Source organism: Elephas maximus, chromosome 10 (assembly GCF_024166365.1).
Source record: "Elephas maximus indicus isolate mEleMax1 chromosome 10, mEleMax1 primary haplotype, whole genome shotgun sequence".
NCBI classification, from domain to species: Eukaryota; Metazoa; Chordata; class Mammalia; order Proboscidea; family Elephantidae; genus Elephas; species Elephas maximus.
The window spans coordinates 90,705,829-90,722,084 of record NC_064828.1 but is presented as its reverse complement, the minus strand read 5'-3'; the positions used below and the strand labels follow the sequence as shown (position 1 = coordinate 90,722,084).

The 16,256-nt window shown below is 47.6% G+C and overlaps 1 protein-coding gene across 2 annotated transcripts in view; it reads right to left on the bottom strand.

Moving 5' to 3' along the window:
• The window catches only part of ADCK1 (aarF domain containing kinase 1), a 147,199-nt gene that overhangs the window by 15,148 nt on the left and 115,795 nt on the right, over window positions 1-16,256 (bottom strand). For both annotated transcript variants that reach the window (XM_049899480.1, XM_049899479.1), the window contains exon 8: window positions 1,079-1,228. In XM_049899480.1, the coding sequence (XP_049755437.1) occupies window positions 1,079-1,228 (150 nt within the window). The remainder of the gene's footprint in view (window positions 1-1,078; window positions 1,229-16,256) is intronic.

Genomic DNA, 16,256 nt, shown 5'->3' with positions numbered 1-16,256 from the left:
ACATCTGCTTCTCTCTACAAGTTCAGCCAACCCTGCAGGCCCAAGGTCAAAGCTCCAGTTTGGTAAGCCTGGTCCAGTCTAGAGAGACGGCTAATTGCCCACCACAATCCTTCTCTTCTTCCCAGGCACAGGCTATATTGCCAGCCTACCTGCATGTGACTGAGCCCCGTCCGGTGGAAAGTGGCAGAAGCTCCACTTCCAGGCCTGGCCTATGAAAACTTTCCCACGCGTGCTCCCATGTCCTGACCCTCGCTGCCAGCTGATAGCACGATAACCTCTGAGGATGCCTGGGAAGCAGAGCCCCACTCAGCCTGCAGCCCAGAAGGAGGGCTGCCTGCAGACTCTTTCACCTGCCCAGGACTGGTACGGGATCAAGAAATTAAACTTTTATTGTTTTTGGCCCTGCGTGCGTTTTGGGGCTATGAGACAGCAGCGAGCCTACTCTAAACTAACGCATGCTTCTTCACTGAATCTTTTAAGGGATGCCAACATTTTAGGATATGAGATCAGGGTCCTGAGGGGAGGATCAGGAGACCATTGGGGGAACCTCCCTAGGATCACGTGCTTCATAAAATCAAGTCAGGCTCTGAGCCCCTGGGATAGGCAGAGAACATCACGATTTCCAGGTAGGAGTTCATGACTTATTCAAACCAGCTCTGTATCCTGAATTCAGAGGACTGAGTCTGGGGCCACGGAGCCCCTACCAGTTACCCACCTCCTAGCACATCTTTACTAGGGTGGAACACACAGTTACCACCTCCCTCTGAAACCCCAGCTCATGTCAGAAAGTTCAGTTCCCAGGGTTCCCTGGGAAGGCACGCTTTCTCACAACTTACCAAGTGCTTTCATAATATACAAGCACATTTCCACTGAATCCTCACAGTGGTGGTGAAATAAAAAATAAGCCTGACTTTATTAAGAAGAAAACTGAGCCCTTGTATCTGCGACTTGCGCACAATGATCCCATTCCTTGGTTAAGGCAGGGCCCCCTCCAGCTCTGAGCTTTCAGCCTGCATTTCTGTGACCCATACGGAAGGCAGCGGGCTCTGGGCCCAGGCAGGACCACAGCCCCCCCTACCTGGTAGAGTCCATGGTCCAACAGGATAACCTCTGCCTTCCCTGTGCCCGGGTGCTTTCGCACCAGCACATTGCCTGGGTGGGGATCACAGTGCACAAAGCCGTTGACAAAGATCATCTCACTGTACATCTTGCCCAGATGGCGTGAGACCTGCAAAGGAAAGGTGGGTGGGAGTGCCGCTCCATTTAGTTGTCTCAGAGCAAGATTCTATGCTGGTCCCTCAATTTGGTCTGGAAGCCCAGAGGGACTGGTGGGCCTGCGCAGCCATGGTGCAAGTGAGGGTTTGAGATTGTGCAGTTCTCAAGTTTAAGAGAGAAGCTAAGCTCTAGCCCAATGGTTCTTAACTTTAGCTGTACATTGATTCACCAGGAACTCAGAGACAGTGGGGGTAGCACTCAGGCATCAGTATTTTTTTAAAGTTTCCAAAGTGATTTTAATGCCCAGTGAGACATGAGGCAGTGGTGGCTCAGCAGTGGAATTCTTGCCTTCCAGGAAGGAGATGGGTTCGATTCCTGGCCAGTACACCTCATGTGCCACCACCACTCATCTGTCAGTGGACGCTTGTGTGTTGCTACGACACTGAACAGGTTTCATTGGAGCTTCCAGACTAACACAGACTGGGAAGAAAGGCCTGGCAATCTACTTCTGAAAGCCAGCCAGCGGAAACCCTACGGAGCACAACAGAACACTGTCTGATTCACAACTGAACACAGGAATGACCCAGGACCGGGTGGCATTTTGTTCAGTGTGCATGGGCTTGCCACGAATTGGGTGCTGACGCGAAGGCGGCAACGACAACAAAGTAGTTTTTCCAATGCCTGTAACTCCCCACCTCTTAAATCTGCCCCTCCATTCTTCCCCATTTTCTCTCTTCCCTACTCTCTTATCAGTCCTCTTCATTTCTACCCCAAACCTGGCAAAGGGCCAAAAAGGTGGGTTGGGGGAGTCATTCTGCCCACTTCTTCTCCAATGAATATGACTGGGGGCTGAGTATCAGGCATAGGTGATACCCCAGACCCACCCCTGGGGCTGTCCCCCTTGACTCAGGCCAGTCGCAGGCCCTTCTCCCTCCAGGTCTCTCTTCCTATCCCCCTCCCAACAGAGCCCAGCGCTAATCTGATTTATGATGTCTGCACAGAAGAAATGACACTGGAGAGGCCATTTAAATCATCCTGTCACTGCTGCTCTCCCCACCAAGGCAGTCTGCTTATCTCTACTCCCTTTTTATTAAAGCTAAAAGCCTCTTCCCAGCTAGGGAACAGCTGCTAAATAGGACCAGCCCTGGCCCAGAGATGTTCTGTCGATGGGTCTCCACAGGACAAAGAGGCTCAACCCAGAAAGCTAATACCCGGGAACACACGCTGCCCTTGGCATTCCTCTCAGCCTCCACTGGACCCCATGGTCACCAACAAACATATCCCAGCCAGAGGAGAGAAGCCGGGGCCCATAGGGTGAGGAATACAAAATGAGGGTCTTAAGATGAAGACCCAATTCCTTTCCACAAACTATCCTGCATAACCTCCCTCCTCGGTCTCATCTCACACCACACTGACACTCCAGCCACATTCACTCTCTTTCTGCTTCTCCAATGACCCCTGTGCCTTCCTACCTCAGCGCCTTTGCATGTGCTACACCTTCTGCGAGGAGCATCTTGATTTGGCTCAATACCATGGTTCCTTCAGCTCCCAGCTCAGCATCACCTCTCCAGAAAGCCTTCTCTCGTATCTCAGACAAGATGAGGCACTCCTGCCACACACTTGCATAGGATGCTATACTTTCCTTTCATAGCGCTAGCACACCATTTGTGTATCTGGTTAATTAATGACCATCTATACCACTCTCATAACCTCCCCACATGCCAGGGATTAGCTCTATTTTGTTAAACACCTTTATGGAGGTACAACTTACATACCATACTTGCTCTAATTTTCTGATCACTGAATCCCAGCTGCTAGTATCAAGTCCAACATTTAGTAAACAACCAATGCTTGGGTGGAGAATAGATGGATGGATGGATAAATGTGAACAGAGGCCTCCAAGAGCCTAAAGCAGAATCTTTATGAGTCTGCAAATCCTTTGCCCAGGTCTTACTGTTTCACAGCCTGGCGGTGAGCTCAAGGATGGAAACTGTGAGACTTGCCAGGCCAAGATGCCCTTGGACGTGGATTTGAGTGATCCAAAAGGAATCCTGGAGTCTCTCCTCCTCTCTGTTTTCCTCTCTTCCTCTTGCAAACATGAACTCAGCCCCTGGCAGATGACATGAACCTCCTCTACCCACCACTTGATATGGCAGCTAACGCTACAAGCACTGCCTCACCTCATCGTCATAACAGCCCTTTTAAGGCAAGGACCATCACTGTCCCCATTTTATAGAGCAAGAAACTGAGGCTCAGAAAATGCACTGTGACTTGCCCAAGGTGACAACAGTGACTAAACCTTGGAGCTTGCTCCAAACTCAGGTCTGTCTAATTTCAGAGCCTACGTCTTTAAAGGAAATCCTGGTGGCATACTGGTTAAGTGCTACAGCTGTTAACCAAGAGGTTGGCAGTTTGAATCCGCCAGGTGCTCCTTGGAAACTCTACAGGGCAGTTCTGCTCTGTCCTGTAGGGTCACTATGAGTCCAAATTGACTCAACGGCAGTGGGTTATGCCTTTAAACAACTATTCTCTCTCCCAAGATAGCGATTCCCCCATCTGGGGAAAGGATTGGCGAGGAGCAAGACTCGGGACCTCAGGTTCTCAGGTCATAGTCACAAATGTACAAGCCTTTTGCTTATCCTTCAGGGCTTGACTCAGGGCTCAGTGTCTTCAGGAAGCTTTCCTTCAACCCCACCCACCCATACAGATTTCTCCCTTCTCCAATCTGCAATGGCATTTGTTCCACCTCCCAGGCAACTCAGTTCTCTCTTACGACACAGTCTCATTTATTAATTATCTTGTACCAGTGTGTTTCAAGATGAGAAAAATCCATTGTAGGACAAAGACACCTCATCCCCCATGTACTTGCAGACACACGCTGGGCACGTAGTGAACGCTCAGCAAATACTGACTGACAGGTGAATTGATATGGCATTTCCCAGTGTGTGGAAGGCCAGGCAAGATGGTGGCGTTCACTAAGGTCTCAGCATCGCATCCAAACCATGTCCTTTGCAATTCTCATTCCACTCCTTTTGATTACAAGGAAAGAGTCTCGTTTTCAGTATTTTTAAAGCGGGAGAGAGAGTAGGTGTCAGGCTCAGAACCTTTGGCAGGCAATGGTATCAAGCTATTCAGTGATTTTGTTTTGTTTTCACTAAATTTATCTTCACCTTCCATTTTGTGGCTAGTGACATAGGCGTTCCAGTGGAGAGATCAAGCTTCCTTTTAAAATAAATGCATTTAACTCATTTAAGAGGGAGAGGGTTGACGAGAAAAGCATTTCACAATTAGTAGTTCAGGAATATGTGGTTAAGCGTTCAACTGCTAACCTAAAGGTTGGCTGTTCAAACCCATCACAGACACCTCGGGAGACAGGCCTGGCAACCTGCTTCCAGAAGGTCACAGCCTCAAAAACCCTATGGAGCAATTCTACTCTGTACACATGGGGCCACCATGAGTCAGAACCGACTCGACAGCAATTAGTAACAACATGTGGATGGGGAAAAAAAACAAGTGTGATGGAAACTGGGAAACACCAGATTAGTGCAGCCTCCTAAAGAGCTTTTGGGGTGGGATGTCTGAGGTGTCAAAGGGACACTGGGCTGGAGTTTGAATGGTTCCAAATGGTTCCAAGGGCCCAGGTTCACAACTTGGCATTGGCCAGACCAGCAGGGTTCTTTCCCACAGTGTAACTCAGTGCAACTTGAGCCCACAAGCCAAGGGCAGGAGAATAAGGAATGCCTATGATGAATGTTTGCTGAAACAGAGATGGACTTCAAGACACATCATGGAGGGGCGGCCAGGGTGTGCTGGCCTGACTGACCCAACACCTCTCATCATTCCCTTCCCAGAAAGACTCCAGGGTAGAAGAGAAAGAGCAGAAACACTATGGGGGAAGCAGAGGCAGGAAAAGGGGACGAGATGGGGATGTCTACCCCAGTATGTGTCCACTTCCTGTAACAGCACGAAACTTGTAAATACAGAATTACATTGAACATGACTGAGAACCTTGGCTCTCCATGTTTTTCTGATATGCGGTGGTTCCTGCCTCTGATGCTTATCCCAACCCCAGTAATCTCCTCTGAATTCCAGGCAATTACAATCAGCCCCAAATTAAATCATTAAGATTAACTGCACCTTAACAACAGCTGCCATCCTTACTAACAGCCCTGTAGAAAGGTAGAGTTATGATCCCATTTTGCAGGTGAGGAACTGAGACTCATCGTGGTTTAACCTACCTAGAGCTACCTGGCTAGTAAGAGGCAGAGTTAGGATTCAAACAATGCCTGGAACACAGTGCCCTCTCAGGAGGTGCCCCTGTTGTGGCTGTTGTAAAGGACTCCTTGTAACACTCCCGGGAGATCAGAAGACTAGGTTTCATTTTATCTTTTTAATAGATGAAGATCTGGGGTTAAAGAGGTTGTCTAAAGTCTGGACACTATTCTCATGCCACATTGCTACCATGCCAGATCCCTGGCTCCTGCCATTTTCCCTGGGTGGAATCAACGTTCCAGTCCGCAGCATCTGTTCTCATTAGTAGAAGACTTCAGTCCATGTCAAGTCCCCAGCCTCAGGCTGATATGCCGCGTGTCTCATAGCCACCATTTCTTGTTTTCTCGGGTGAGCCTGCAGCTCCCCACCTCTGTGCCACCAAGAACCCCTCGCGTTAGTTTCTTCTCCGCATGGAGCCATGCTTTGAAAGGCTGTATTTGCCAAATGAATTGCATTTATTAAGTAATAACTCATTTTTATTTGTCAAGATCTAATCAAGCCTTCTGATCAGCCCAAGATAAGCAGTGTGGCCAGACTGAGCTGACGGAATTCCAGCCAAAAGCAGAGAAATGCATTTCATTTAGTCTGCCAGACCTGTCATGGGGAGATGTATGATCTCCCTTAAGCTTTCTGAAATATTGCCAATCGCTCTAGGCCCCCATTATTGCATTGAAAGACGGCCCCTAGGGGTCTGGGGACTTGGGGTGGGAACCCTTGCCCATGAACAGTGAGCTGCTGGAGGAGGAGGGGCTGCCAATTCTAGCTCACATAAACACAGCCAGAGCCACCAGAGGGGCCCTTGGTGTTTTTCCAGTAGGGGGCTACTCTTGATGTTCATTTTCATCAGGATAAACAGCTGTGGAAGGAAGAGACAGGTGGTGGAGCCAGGACCCTGAGGCCATCTTGGTTCTGCCACTTATCGGCATGAATGACCTGGGACATGTCCCTTTTCAATCTGGGTCTAAGTTTCCTTGGCTGTGAAACAAGACTAACTCCATCTCCTCTACCTTCCTCATAGAGCATCCTTGAGATTCAAGGTCAAAATGCGGGCACATATGGGAAAGGGCTTTATCCATGGTATAAAGAGACACACAGACATGTTTTCTTCTTTTGTAACATGGTTGCTGTTGTTGTTAAAAACAAACCAAACCAAACCCAGTGCCATCGAGTCAATTCCGACTCATAGCGACCCTATAGGACAGAGTAGAACTGCCCCATAGAGTTTCCAAGGAGCAGCTGGTGGATTTGAACTGCCGACCCTTTGGTTAGCAGCCGAAGCACTTAACCACTACGCCACCAGGGTTTCCCCTGTTGTTGTGAGGTGCCAACAAATCAATTTTAACTCATAACAACCCCATGTGACAGAGTAGAACTGCCCTGTAGGGTTTCCTTGGCTGTAATCTGTACAGAAGCAGATCACCAGGTCTTTCTCCAGCGGAGCTGCTGTGGTTTTGAACCACCAACCTTTTGGTTACCAGCCAAGTGTACCACCAGGCTCCTTTTTAACATGGTAGCTTATTATTTTAAACATGGAAAAATACACCCATTATCACTATCAAAGTGTAATTTTGAGAGTTCAAAACATGGCTCACATACAAATGTAAAATGAACATGTATTAAAGATTTATTAACTCATTAATAAGGAGGCAAGTACCATGAGGGGAGCAAAAGAATTTTGAGGAACTGGGTATTTATGGGCCCCGAAACAAGAACAGGAGACTAAGATCCTTGGATTAGGTACAAAACTGGTTATTATCCTACAGGGCAATAAAAAATCATAACATCTGGGGTTATCTTTTCTGCTGGAAAGAAAGTATTCACATCTCTACCAAATAAGATCTACAAGTTGACACATGACTTCAGAGTCTGAGCCCTTCGTTATCGTAAACAACAGTCAAACGAAAGTACATTCCCCTAAATATTACAAGTTCCTCAGGTAGTCTTGTTAAACCTGCCCCAGAATGACTCTGAAAGGACACACTGCACTCTCTTGGCCTTATTTCTAAGTTTTGGATAATTTTTCTTAATATCCCTCAATAGGAACAAGTAGTCACTCTGGGGACAGATTCACCCAGACAAGGGCAGCCAGCCTCCTCATACTAACAGAGGTATCAAGGGGCCCGGGAGAAACCTAAGGCCATTAATGGGCACACAACCCTCTCTCCTGCCTCTTCCATAACACTTTAGACATGTGTCCTGCTTAAAAACAAACAATTGCATCCCTAAAACTAACTCTTCACCCGTCAATGATGGCATCTCTATAGAGATAGCAAAAAAAAACTTGCCAAGAAGTCTATTCCAACTCATGGTGGCCCCATGTATGTCAGAGTAGAACTGTGCTCCATAGAGGTTTTGGTGGCTGTGATCTTTCAGAAGTAGATCACCAGGCCTTTCTTCCAAGGCACCTCTGGGGAGACTCAAACCACCAGCCTTTCGGTTAATAGCCAAGTGCTTAACCATCTGCGCCACCCAGGGAATCCTATAAAGACAGGAGTGCCGCCTTTTTAGAATGGTAATAGCTAACGCTCTGTTCCAGGCACCATTCTAGGTGCTTTATCTGTACTCACTCATTTAGCTTTAGCACTCTCAGCCGTCCTCTGAAGTAGATGGGCAGAGTGACAGAAAGAGGGTAACAAGCTTGGCCACTCAGTCCCCAGTTAGTGAAGTGGGATCCAAGCTCAGAGAGCACGCTCTCAATCACAGCCCTGCCTCTCACAGGCTCTCTGGGGCAGGGGCTGCATCACAGACTTCAGACAGTCCATGTTATGGACCACATCGTGTTACCCAAAAAGAAAGGTTGAAGTCCTAACCCCTGGTAGCTGTGAGTGTAACCTTGTTTGGAAACAGAGTCTTTGAACATGTTTATCAGGTACCATGAGGTCATATAACAGCAGGGTGGGTCCTAATCCAGTATGAGTGGTGTCCTTATAAAAGAGCAGACAGACATGCAGAGAAGATGGCCATGTGACGACAGAGGCAGAACTTGGAGTGACAGAGCTACAAGCCAAGGAACACCAAGAACTGGCGGCTGTCACCAGAAGCCAGGAGAGAGGCATTGTTCAGATCCTTCCTCAGAGCCCTCAGAAGGAATCAATGCAACTGACACTCTGATTTCAGACTCGCAGCCTCTACATCTGCGAGACAACAAATTTCTGTTCTTATAAGACACCCAGTTTGTGGCATTTGGTTGTGGCAGCCCCAGGAGATGAATTCAGTCCCCGCTATCCCGTGATGCTACAGCAAACGCGAAGAATAAGGTGTTTCGTTTAGAGACGAGACGTACCAGTGTCAGTGAGAAAGCCAGGATTGTTTAGCTCACAAAAAAACACTTAACTAAAACTACAGAACAGCTCCATTTAGGAAAAAAAAAATCAGTGACAAGTCTTTTAATTGTTGGATGTAGAAAGAACGTGCCACTCATGTAAGTGATTTCAGTAACTACACAATGCCTTTATCCTCTAAGAACAGGGAGGCAAAAAAACAAAAAACACAGGAATCTATAAAAAGGCTGAGTAAAGAATTAATTTAGTAAATAATATTTAAATCAAGGAGTTATTTTTGGATTTTTCTCAAAACTGAAATTAGCTGAAAGTACTTTAATTATTCCATAATCGCATGGATTAATTTATTCCCACCCCAAAGGGAAATTCTATTTATGTTCTTGGGGGGCGTCTGGGAAGCAAGGCCAAGATCTCTGAAAGAAACAGGAGGTTGGTGTAGCAGGGTATTAATAATCACATAAATAACTCAACATTAAGTATAAGGGGGATAGGAATTCAAACTCATCTGTGTGTTTCCTCCCTTTCTGCCCAGGCTCCTTGAGGTGGAACAGCTTGAAAGATGGGACCAGACCACTGCCTAAAGGAGCTTATGATACCCTCCCTCTGTCCCCACCACACCCCCAGGAACCACTCCTGGGACAGATAACCCTCAGACTCTTTGCGGCTGCCTAGCACAAACCAGTTACCGTTGAGTTGACACCAATTCATGGTGACCCCCTGTGTGTCAGAGTAGAACTGTGCTCCATGGAGTTTCAATGACTAATTTTCCAGAAGTAGTTTGCCAGCCCTTTCATCCAAGGCACCTCTGATGGACTTGAGCCTCCAACTTTTCAGTTAGCAGCTAAGTGCATTAACTATTTGCACCACCCAAGGATTCTGCTGTCCTGCAGAAAGCCAAACTTATTCATGAGGTGGGTCTGGGACTAGCAAATGCTGAGATGAAGCCCTTTCTCCATTTGTTTTTAATACTGACCCAGGTAAGGTGGAAGGATAGTGAGGCATTTGTGGCTCAGTGGTAGATATTCTCACCTTCCATGTGGGAGACCTGGGTTTGATTCCCAGCCAGTGCACCGCACGCATAGCCACCGCCTGTCAGTGGAGACTTGCGTGCTGCTACGATGCTGAACAGGTTTCAATGGAGCTTCCAGACTAAGATGGACCAGGAAGAAAGGCCTGGTGATCTACTTCCAAAAATCAGTCAATGAAAACCCTGAGAATCACAATGGTGAGAATCCTACCACTGAACCACCAATGCCTCAGTATCCTCCCACCTTACCAGACTCGATATAAAAAAAAGGGGGAGAGGGTTTCTTCCCGACGCGTTTTCCCTTTCTTTTGGCAAATATTTTATTCTTGGCACCAGAGAGTGGGCTGAGGCTTGGAATTCCAGTGTAATCACATTTGTTCAACATGTAGTAAGGGCTTGGCACTGCACCAAGTGCTCCATGTTTCAGTCATCAAATAATCCCACTAGTTACTCTCTTGTTATTCCATTTTACAAAAAGGAAACAGCGTCTTCAAAAGGGTGAATATTTCCTCAAGGTGGCACAGCTTGTAAATGGCAGAGCCAGCATTAAAATCCAAAAGGGCCAACTCACAAGCCCACACTCTTACCCATTCCTGACACTCCTGCTGTTAAGGACATAAATCTCCAGGAGGCCCTGGAACCCATCTTCTGCACCTTGACCCCTCTAACATCCCCAGGCTTCTAAAGACGTGGCCCAAGAAGTTATGGCGGGCAGACAATGGGAGGAGGTGCTTTCTTTCTGATGATTTCAGTAACTAGGGTCTTCATGCCTCTTTACCTGCTTTTCCTTGGTTTCCTGAGCACCTTCTACCACAGTGCCAGAGAGGCCAAGCAAGTGGGAAATGGTGCTGAGCAAAAATGTATGTCTGCTATTCAACCCAGAGGTGGTGTGGGTGAAACAAGGGGAAACACAGGCCAACTGCAGCATGGATTTTAGCATATGGGGGAGAGGGTCACCATGAGCTTAATCAATGACTATTACTCACAGACAACAGAAGTTGGTGGGTGAGGAGGCTCAAGGAAGGTTCTCAAAGAGGATATGAAAGAAGACACGTCTCTCTGAATAAAAATCTCGTGAATTATAAATAACACTTATTCTACAGAACTTCACAGCTTGCAAAGTTCACACAACCACCCTGTGAAGTATTTCTGTCACTCCACTGTTCACATGAGGCAACTCATAAGTAACCCAAGGGCAACTGACTTTGAGGTCCTCTGCTCTTCTCGCCACACCCCAGCCTCTGTGAAGCCTTGCCCCACTCCCTCCAACATCTGTCCTCAGCTCGATTACAGTGCTGACATGCAATGCCTGCACACAATAGCTGCTCAATAAATGGTGGCTCAAAGATGAACGTGAGACCTGTCACCGCTCCTACAATGACGCGGAATGGATTTTAAAAACCACTGGAAAGAAGAAACACAGCAAGGGCTGGTTAAACATGGCAGATTAAATCCATGCCATTAGCTCCACTTCCTCATGAATCCCACTAAAATGACTCTTAAAAGGAAAAAGAAGGCAAAGACCCCACCGTGACAAAAACAGTAGAAGGGCCAATGTCAGCAGAAAAAAAAAAAAATGAGCAAAATTGTGTCTGCTGGGGGAGCAGGTGGCTACTGGAAAATGGTTTGTTTGCTGCCGTTGAGTCTACTCCAACTCGTGGAGACCTTCTATACAACAGAACAAAACGATGCCCAGTCCTGCATCATCCTCATGATCACTGGCACGGTCAAGTCCATCACTGAGACTACTGTGCCAATCCACCTCACTCACGGAGGGTTTCCTTCACCCTCGATGGCCCTCTACCTCACCAAATACAGTGTTCTTCTCCAGCAATTGATCCCTCCCGGTGACACACCCAAAGCAAGTGAGGGAGACAATGTTCCACTGTGGTCCATAGGATTTTCACTGGCTCATTTTCAGGAACAGATCACCAGGCCTTTCTTCCTAGCCTGTCTTGGTCTAGAAGTGCCACTGAAATCTGCCCACCATGGGTGACCTTGCTGGTATTTGAAACACCAGTAGCATAGCTTCCAACATCATAACAGCATGTAAGCCACCACAGTATGACACACTGACAGACTGGAGGTAGAAATGACTTAGCTGACTAAAAAACATGGAACCCTAAGCTAGTAGCAGAGGAATTTTGTTTATACCTCTGAGCCCCAAAGAAGCTGAGGAACTGAGAGCCCCTGTTGTTGTTCTTATTAGGTTGGTTCCAACTCGCAGTGACCCCATGTACAACAGGATGAAACACTGCCTGATCCTGTGCCATCCTCACAATCATTGCTATGCTTGAGGTCATTGTTGCAGACACTGTGTCAGTCCATCTAGTTGAGGGTCTTCCTTTCTTTTGCTGACCCAGTCCTTCTCCAGGGACTGGTTCCTTCTCAAAACATGTCCAAAGTATGTGAGACAACATCTCACCATCCTTGCTTCTAATGAGCTGGCACCTCTGAAATAGGGACTTAGGGGCCCTGAGAAAAGGACCTGAAAGCAAAGTTGAAAGTTCCCCAGACCTCCTTCTGACCCTGACAGGAGGTGGAGGCTTGCTTTCCGGAGCAGTAACAGACAGATGCAGGGGTGGGGGAATCACAACACACAATGGAGTGCCATCCCAAGGACAGAGGACATAATGACCGCTGAGCAGCCCCCACTGGCTCCCAGCTTCAGGTAGCTCACATGCAACTGCCAGGCTGGGCCCCATCCTTCAGAGACTGAAGGCCGAGGGCTCCCCACCAGGCCTCCAGTCATTGGTCCCCACCTCCCCGACACTCCCAACTCTGTCACCTTTCTCCTGGCTAATTTCACGCAAATTAAATTGGGCCTCAGCCCAGGCAGGGTCTTAAACACACACTCACTGAAATCCAATTAGCCTTCAATAAAGGTCCTGCAATCAATAGTCGTTCTATGGCTGGAGAAGGCTTCATGCAGCCCGGAAAGCAGCTCCTGCACGACCTTTACTTTTAATGAGATCAATGGCAGTCACTGTCGCCAGCTCTTAAAGTGATTGGCAAATATGATCACCGGGTCAGGCCCCACGGTAATATCTGCTTCTGTGCCCAGAGACACAAAATGAATTGAGAGCCCCTGCAGGCTGCTGGCTCTCTGAGGCCCTGTGCTCTCTGGCAGGTGAGTACACCTTAGGCAGGGCTGCCTCCTGCCTGGAGGGGCAAAACAGCCAGGTAAGTTCACCTGGGCTGTTCTACCCCTGGCCTCATGACAGATAGTTGCTGAACTTCAGTAAGTGTCTGAGCCACTTGGAGAGTTCATTAAAATGTAGATTCTTGCAATCCCTTCCAGCCTTCCCCATTCCAGGTTTTGATTAGTAAATTTGGGGTACAGCCCAAGAATCTTCATTTTTAAAAAGTCCCTTGGCGATTCTGAAATACATAGTTCAGAAACAAATTTATTTTCCAATAAGCCAATGAATCACTTTTGTGAAATGTCTGAAGCACGAAAAATCCTTACAGTCTGCTTAGTCCAAACCATTCAATAAGGAAACTGAGGCCCAGAGAGGGGGTATAATTTGCCCAAGGTCACACAGCAAGCCACCAGCAGGGATGGAGCTTAGACCCAGTTCTCCCTCTTAACCTGGTGTTTCACAACCCAAAGTCTATCAGGAACTGGCTATTTAGACTGGTCTTCAGGTCCTCAAAAGCTAGGCCCAGCTGGGCTGGGATGCTATGGCTTCAGGAGGCCTTCTCAAAGTGGAGGAGGGAGAATTCAACAAGTGGCTGAGGGGTCTTAGGCCATCGCCACCCATCTCGAGAAGGTTCCTTCTACAGCTACTTCCCAGCTGTACCAGCCAAGATGCTACTAACCAATCTACCCCCCAGAGCCTGGGGTGAAACCTTTGCCCCTTGTCACTCCTATCTGTCCCTTGTATTTCCCTCCCCAAGGAAGGCTCCAGGGCAGGCTGTCCTCCGGAGGGAGAGTCACTCAGGGACTGACTTGCTGAGTCCCATAGTCCTAGGGAGACATTTTGTTTTCCTGAATTTTATTTATTTTCTTGTTGTTGAGAATATACACAGCAAAACATACACCAATTCAGGTTTCTAAATGTGCCATATAGTGATGCTGATGACATTCTTTGAGTTTTGTAACCATTCTTACTTTCCTTTTCTGTGTTGTTCCTCCGTCATTAACAAACTCACTGCCCTCTAAGGTTCCTTTCGAATCTTTTCAGTTGGTATTGTCAATTTGATCCCATATAGACAGCTCTCATAAGAGCCTAATGCTCAAGGCAGACCTTTTTACTAGTTAAGCTAAACTATTTATAGGTTTTAAGAAGACTTCAGCAGCCATCCAAGGCACATCAATTGGGGAGCAACAGAGGAAGAAGGAGAGTCAGGAATAGGAGGAGGATGTGGAATGTGTGGCTCATTGCCTCCATGAACAACTGCCTCCTTTGCCATGAGACCAGAAGAACTGGATGGTGGCCGACTACCATTACTGAACATTTTGATCAAAGATTCCATAGAAGAATCCTGATTGAAAGGGGGAAAATACAAAACAGAATTTCAAATTCTCATGGACTCCAGACTTTTTGGAGCCATAGAGGCTAGATGAACCTCTGAAACTACTGTCCTAAGATAATCTCCAAACCTTAAACCAAAAATATCCCCTGAAGCCTTCTTAAAACCTAGGGAGACATTTAGAACTCAGAATTCTGTCTGAAACTTCCAGGAATGTAGAGTCTTTCATATTCAACACACACACACACACACACACACACACGCATATATACCACTAGCCTTCCATGAGGCCTGTGTTGATGCTTGATTGGTAAGAGACATAACAGATTAATTTCTGCAGAGTAAGGCCTACCCTGATCTACTCAGACCATCATCCAGCAGTCAGAAACAGCAGAGTAGAGCCAACGGCCCACTGCCCAGCCGGGGATTTCTGTGGAAGTAGCATTTAATTACATCATCTCAGAACACCAAAGAGCTTCCCAAAGATAGTCATGCCCCTACAGGCTAGGGGCAGAGGATTAAGTAATTAAGATAATATGGTATTATTGCAAGGATGGACCAGTAAACCAATGGAACAGAATAGATTCCAGGAAAAAATCACACCTGATTTACAACAAAGATGACACAACTGAAAGACTAGACTGTAGGATTCCATGTATAAGAAGTCCAATAGTGGGCCGAAAGTAACCTATAGTGAGTCAGAGCAGTGGTAGTCTGGTGGAGGTGGGGGTATTGACTGGGAAGAGGCACGAGGGAGGCCCCTGGGGGGCTGGGAATGATTTGTAGCATTATCTGATCGGTGATTACATGGTATGTCTGTATGAAAACTGACTGAAGTGTTTAATTAAGATTTGTGACCTTAGGCAAGTCACCTTCTCTCTCTGAGTTTGACTGTCCATCTACAAGGCTGTCATAAAGAGGGGTAGAGGTGGGCGCAGATAAGCCCAGGCTTTAGTGGGCACCACCTTGCCCCAGCTCCCAATGCCCACCTCCAGCCAGCTACCCCCTCCTCCCAGACACCTCGCTGGGCCATGAGCAAGCAACTACGCCAGAGCACATCTTTCTGTGTTTACACTTGTCTTTAAAAATCAAAGGCACCTCAGATTAAGCACCATTAGAGCTCTGAGCTTACCAGGATCCAAAGAGATTAATGGATTTAGGGGTGCTACTGGAATGAAAATCCCACAGCAGCTGGCAATCTGTAAATGCCTATAACCTGGCAGATGCAGGGGAGGGGTTCTGGGATCTTTTCTGATCAAGAGACAGACACTCTGCTCCCCTGTAAGGTTGCTGAGGAAAAGCCAGAGGTGACTTCCCCTCCCATCCCTTCCCACTGGAGCCAATGACTTTGTAGTCAAGGGTCCTGGTAGGAACAGGGTCCCGGCTCGATGTACCCTTCTACCTCCCTCCTCTGTAGGAAGCTTCGCTCAGAGACCCCTCCTCGTGCCCACCAAGGAGCCACGAGTGATGGAAGATGAGGCAGAAGCCCCAAGTTGTGCTACTGGCTGAGTGACCTCTGGAAAGACATTTGCCCGCCTCTCTGAGCTTTTCTCCCCATCTGTAAAGTGAGGGGAAGGGTTGAATTGGAACAATCGTTTCTTATCGTTTTCCCTCCAAGCAGTAGAACTCTTTCTTTAAAAGCAATCATATACAGAAGCCCAATTTGCAACTCAGATGATGGTGGAGCTGTCCCAGGTGAAGCAGGGTGGGCACTGTGCCCGTCTGCCCACCAACCTGCCCCACACACCTGAGGTCTCCAAACGGGTTCTTGGAGTACCATTTCCTGCTCCCCTAGTCAGGGGACAAGGCTTCCCCAGAAGGCTGCCCAGTGTGACTCAGGCTACATTTCCCAGCCATATTCCCAGCTGCTGCTCCATATACCTTGGTGCATCCCCTCCCTCTATGGTTTAAGAGGAGTACTGGAGTCAGAGAGGCCTGGATTTCCATCCCAACTCTACTAGCCGTGTGACCTTTAGCAAGTTACC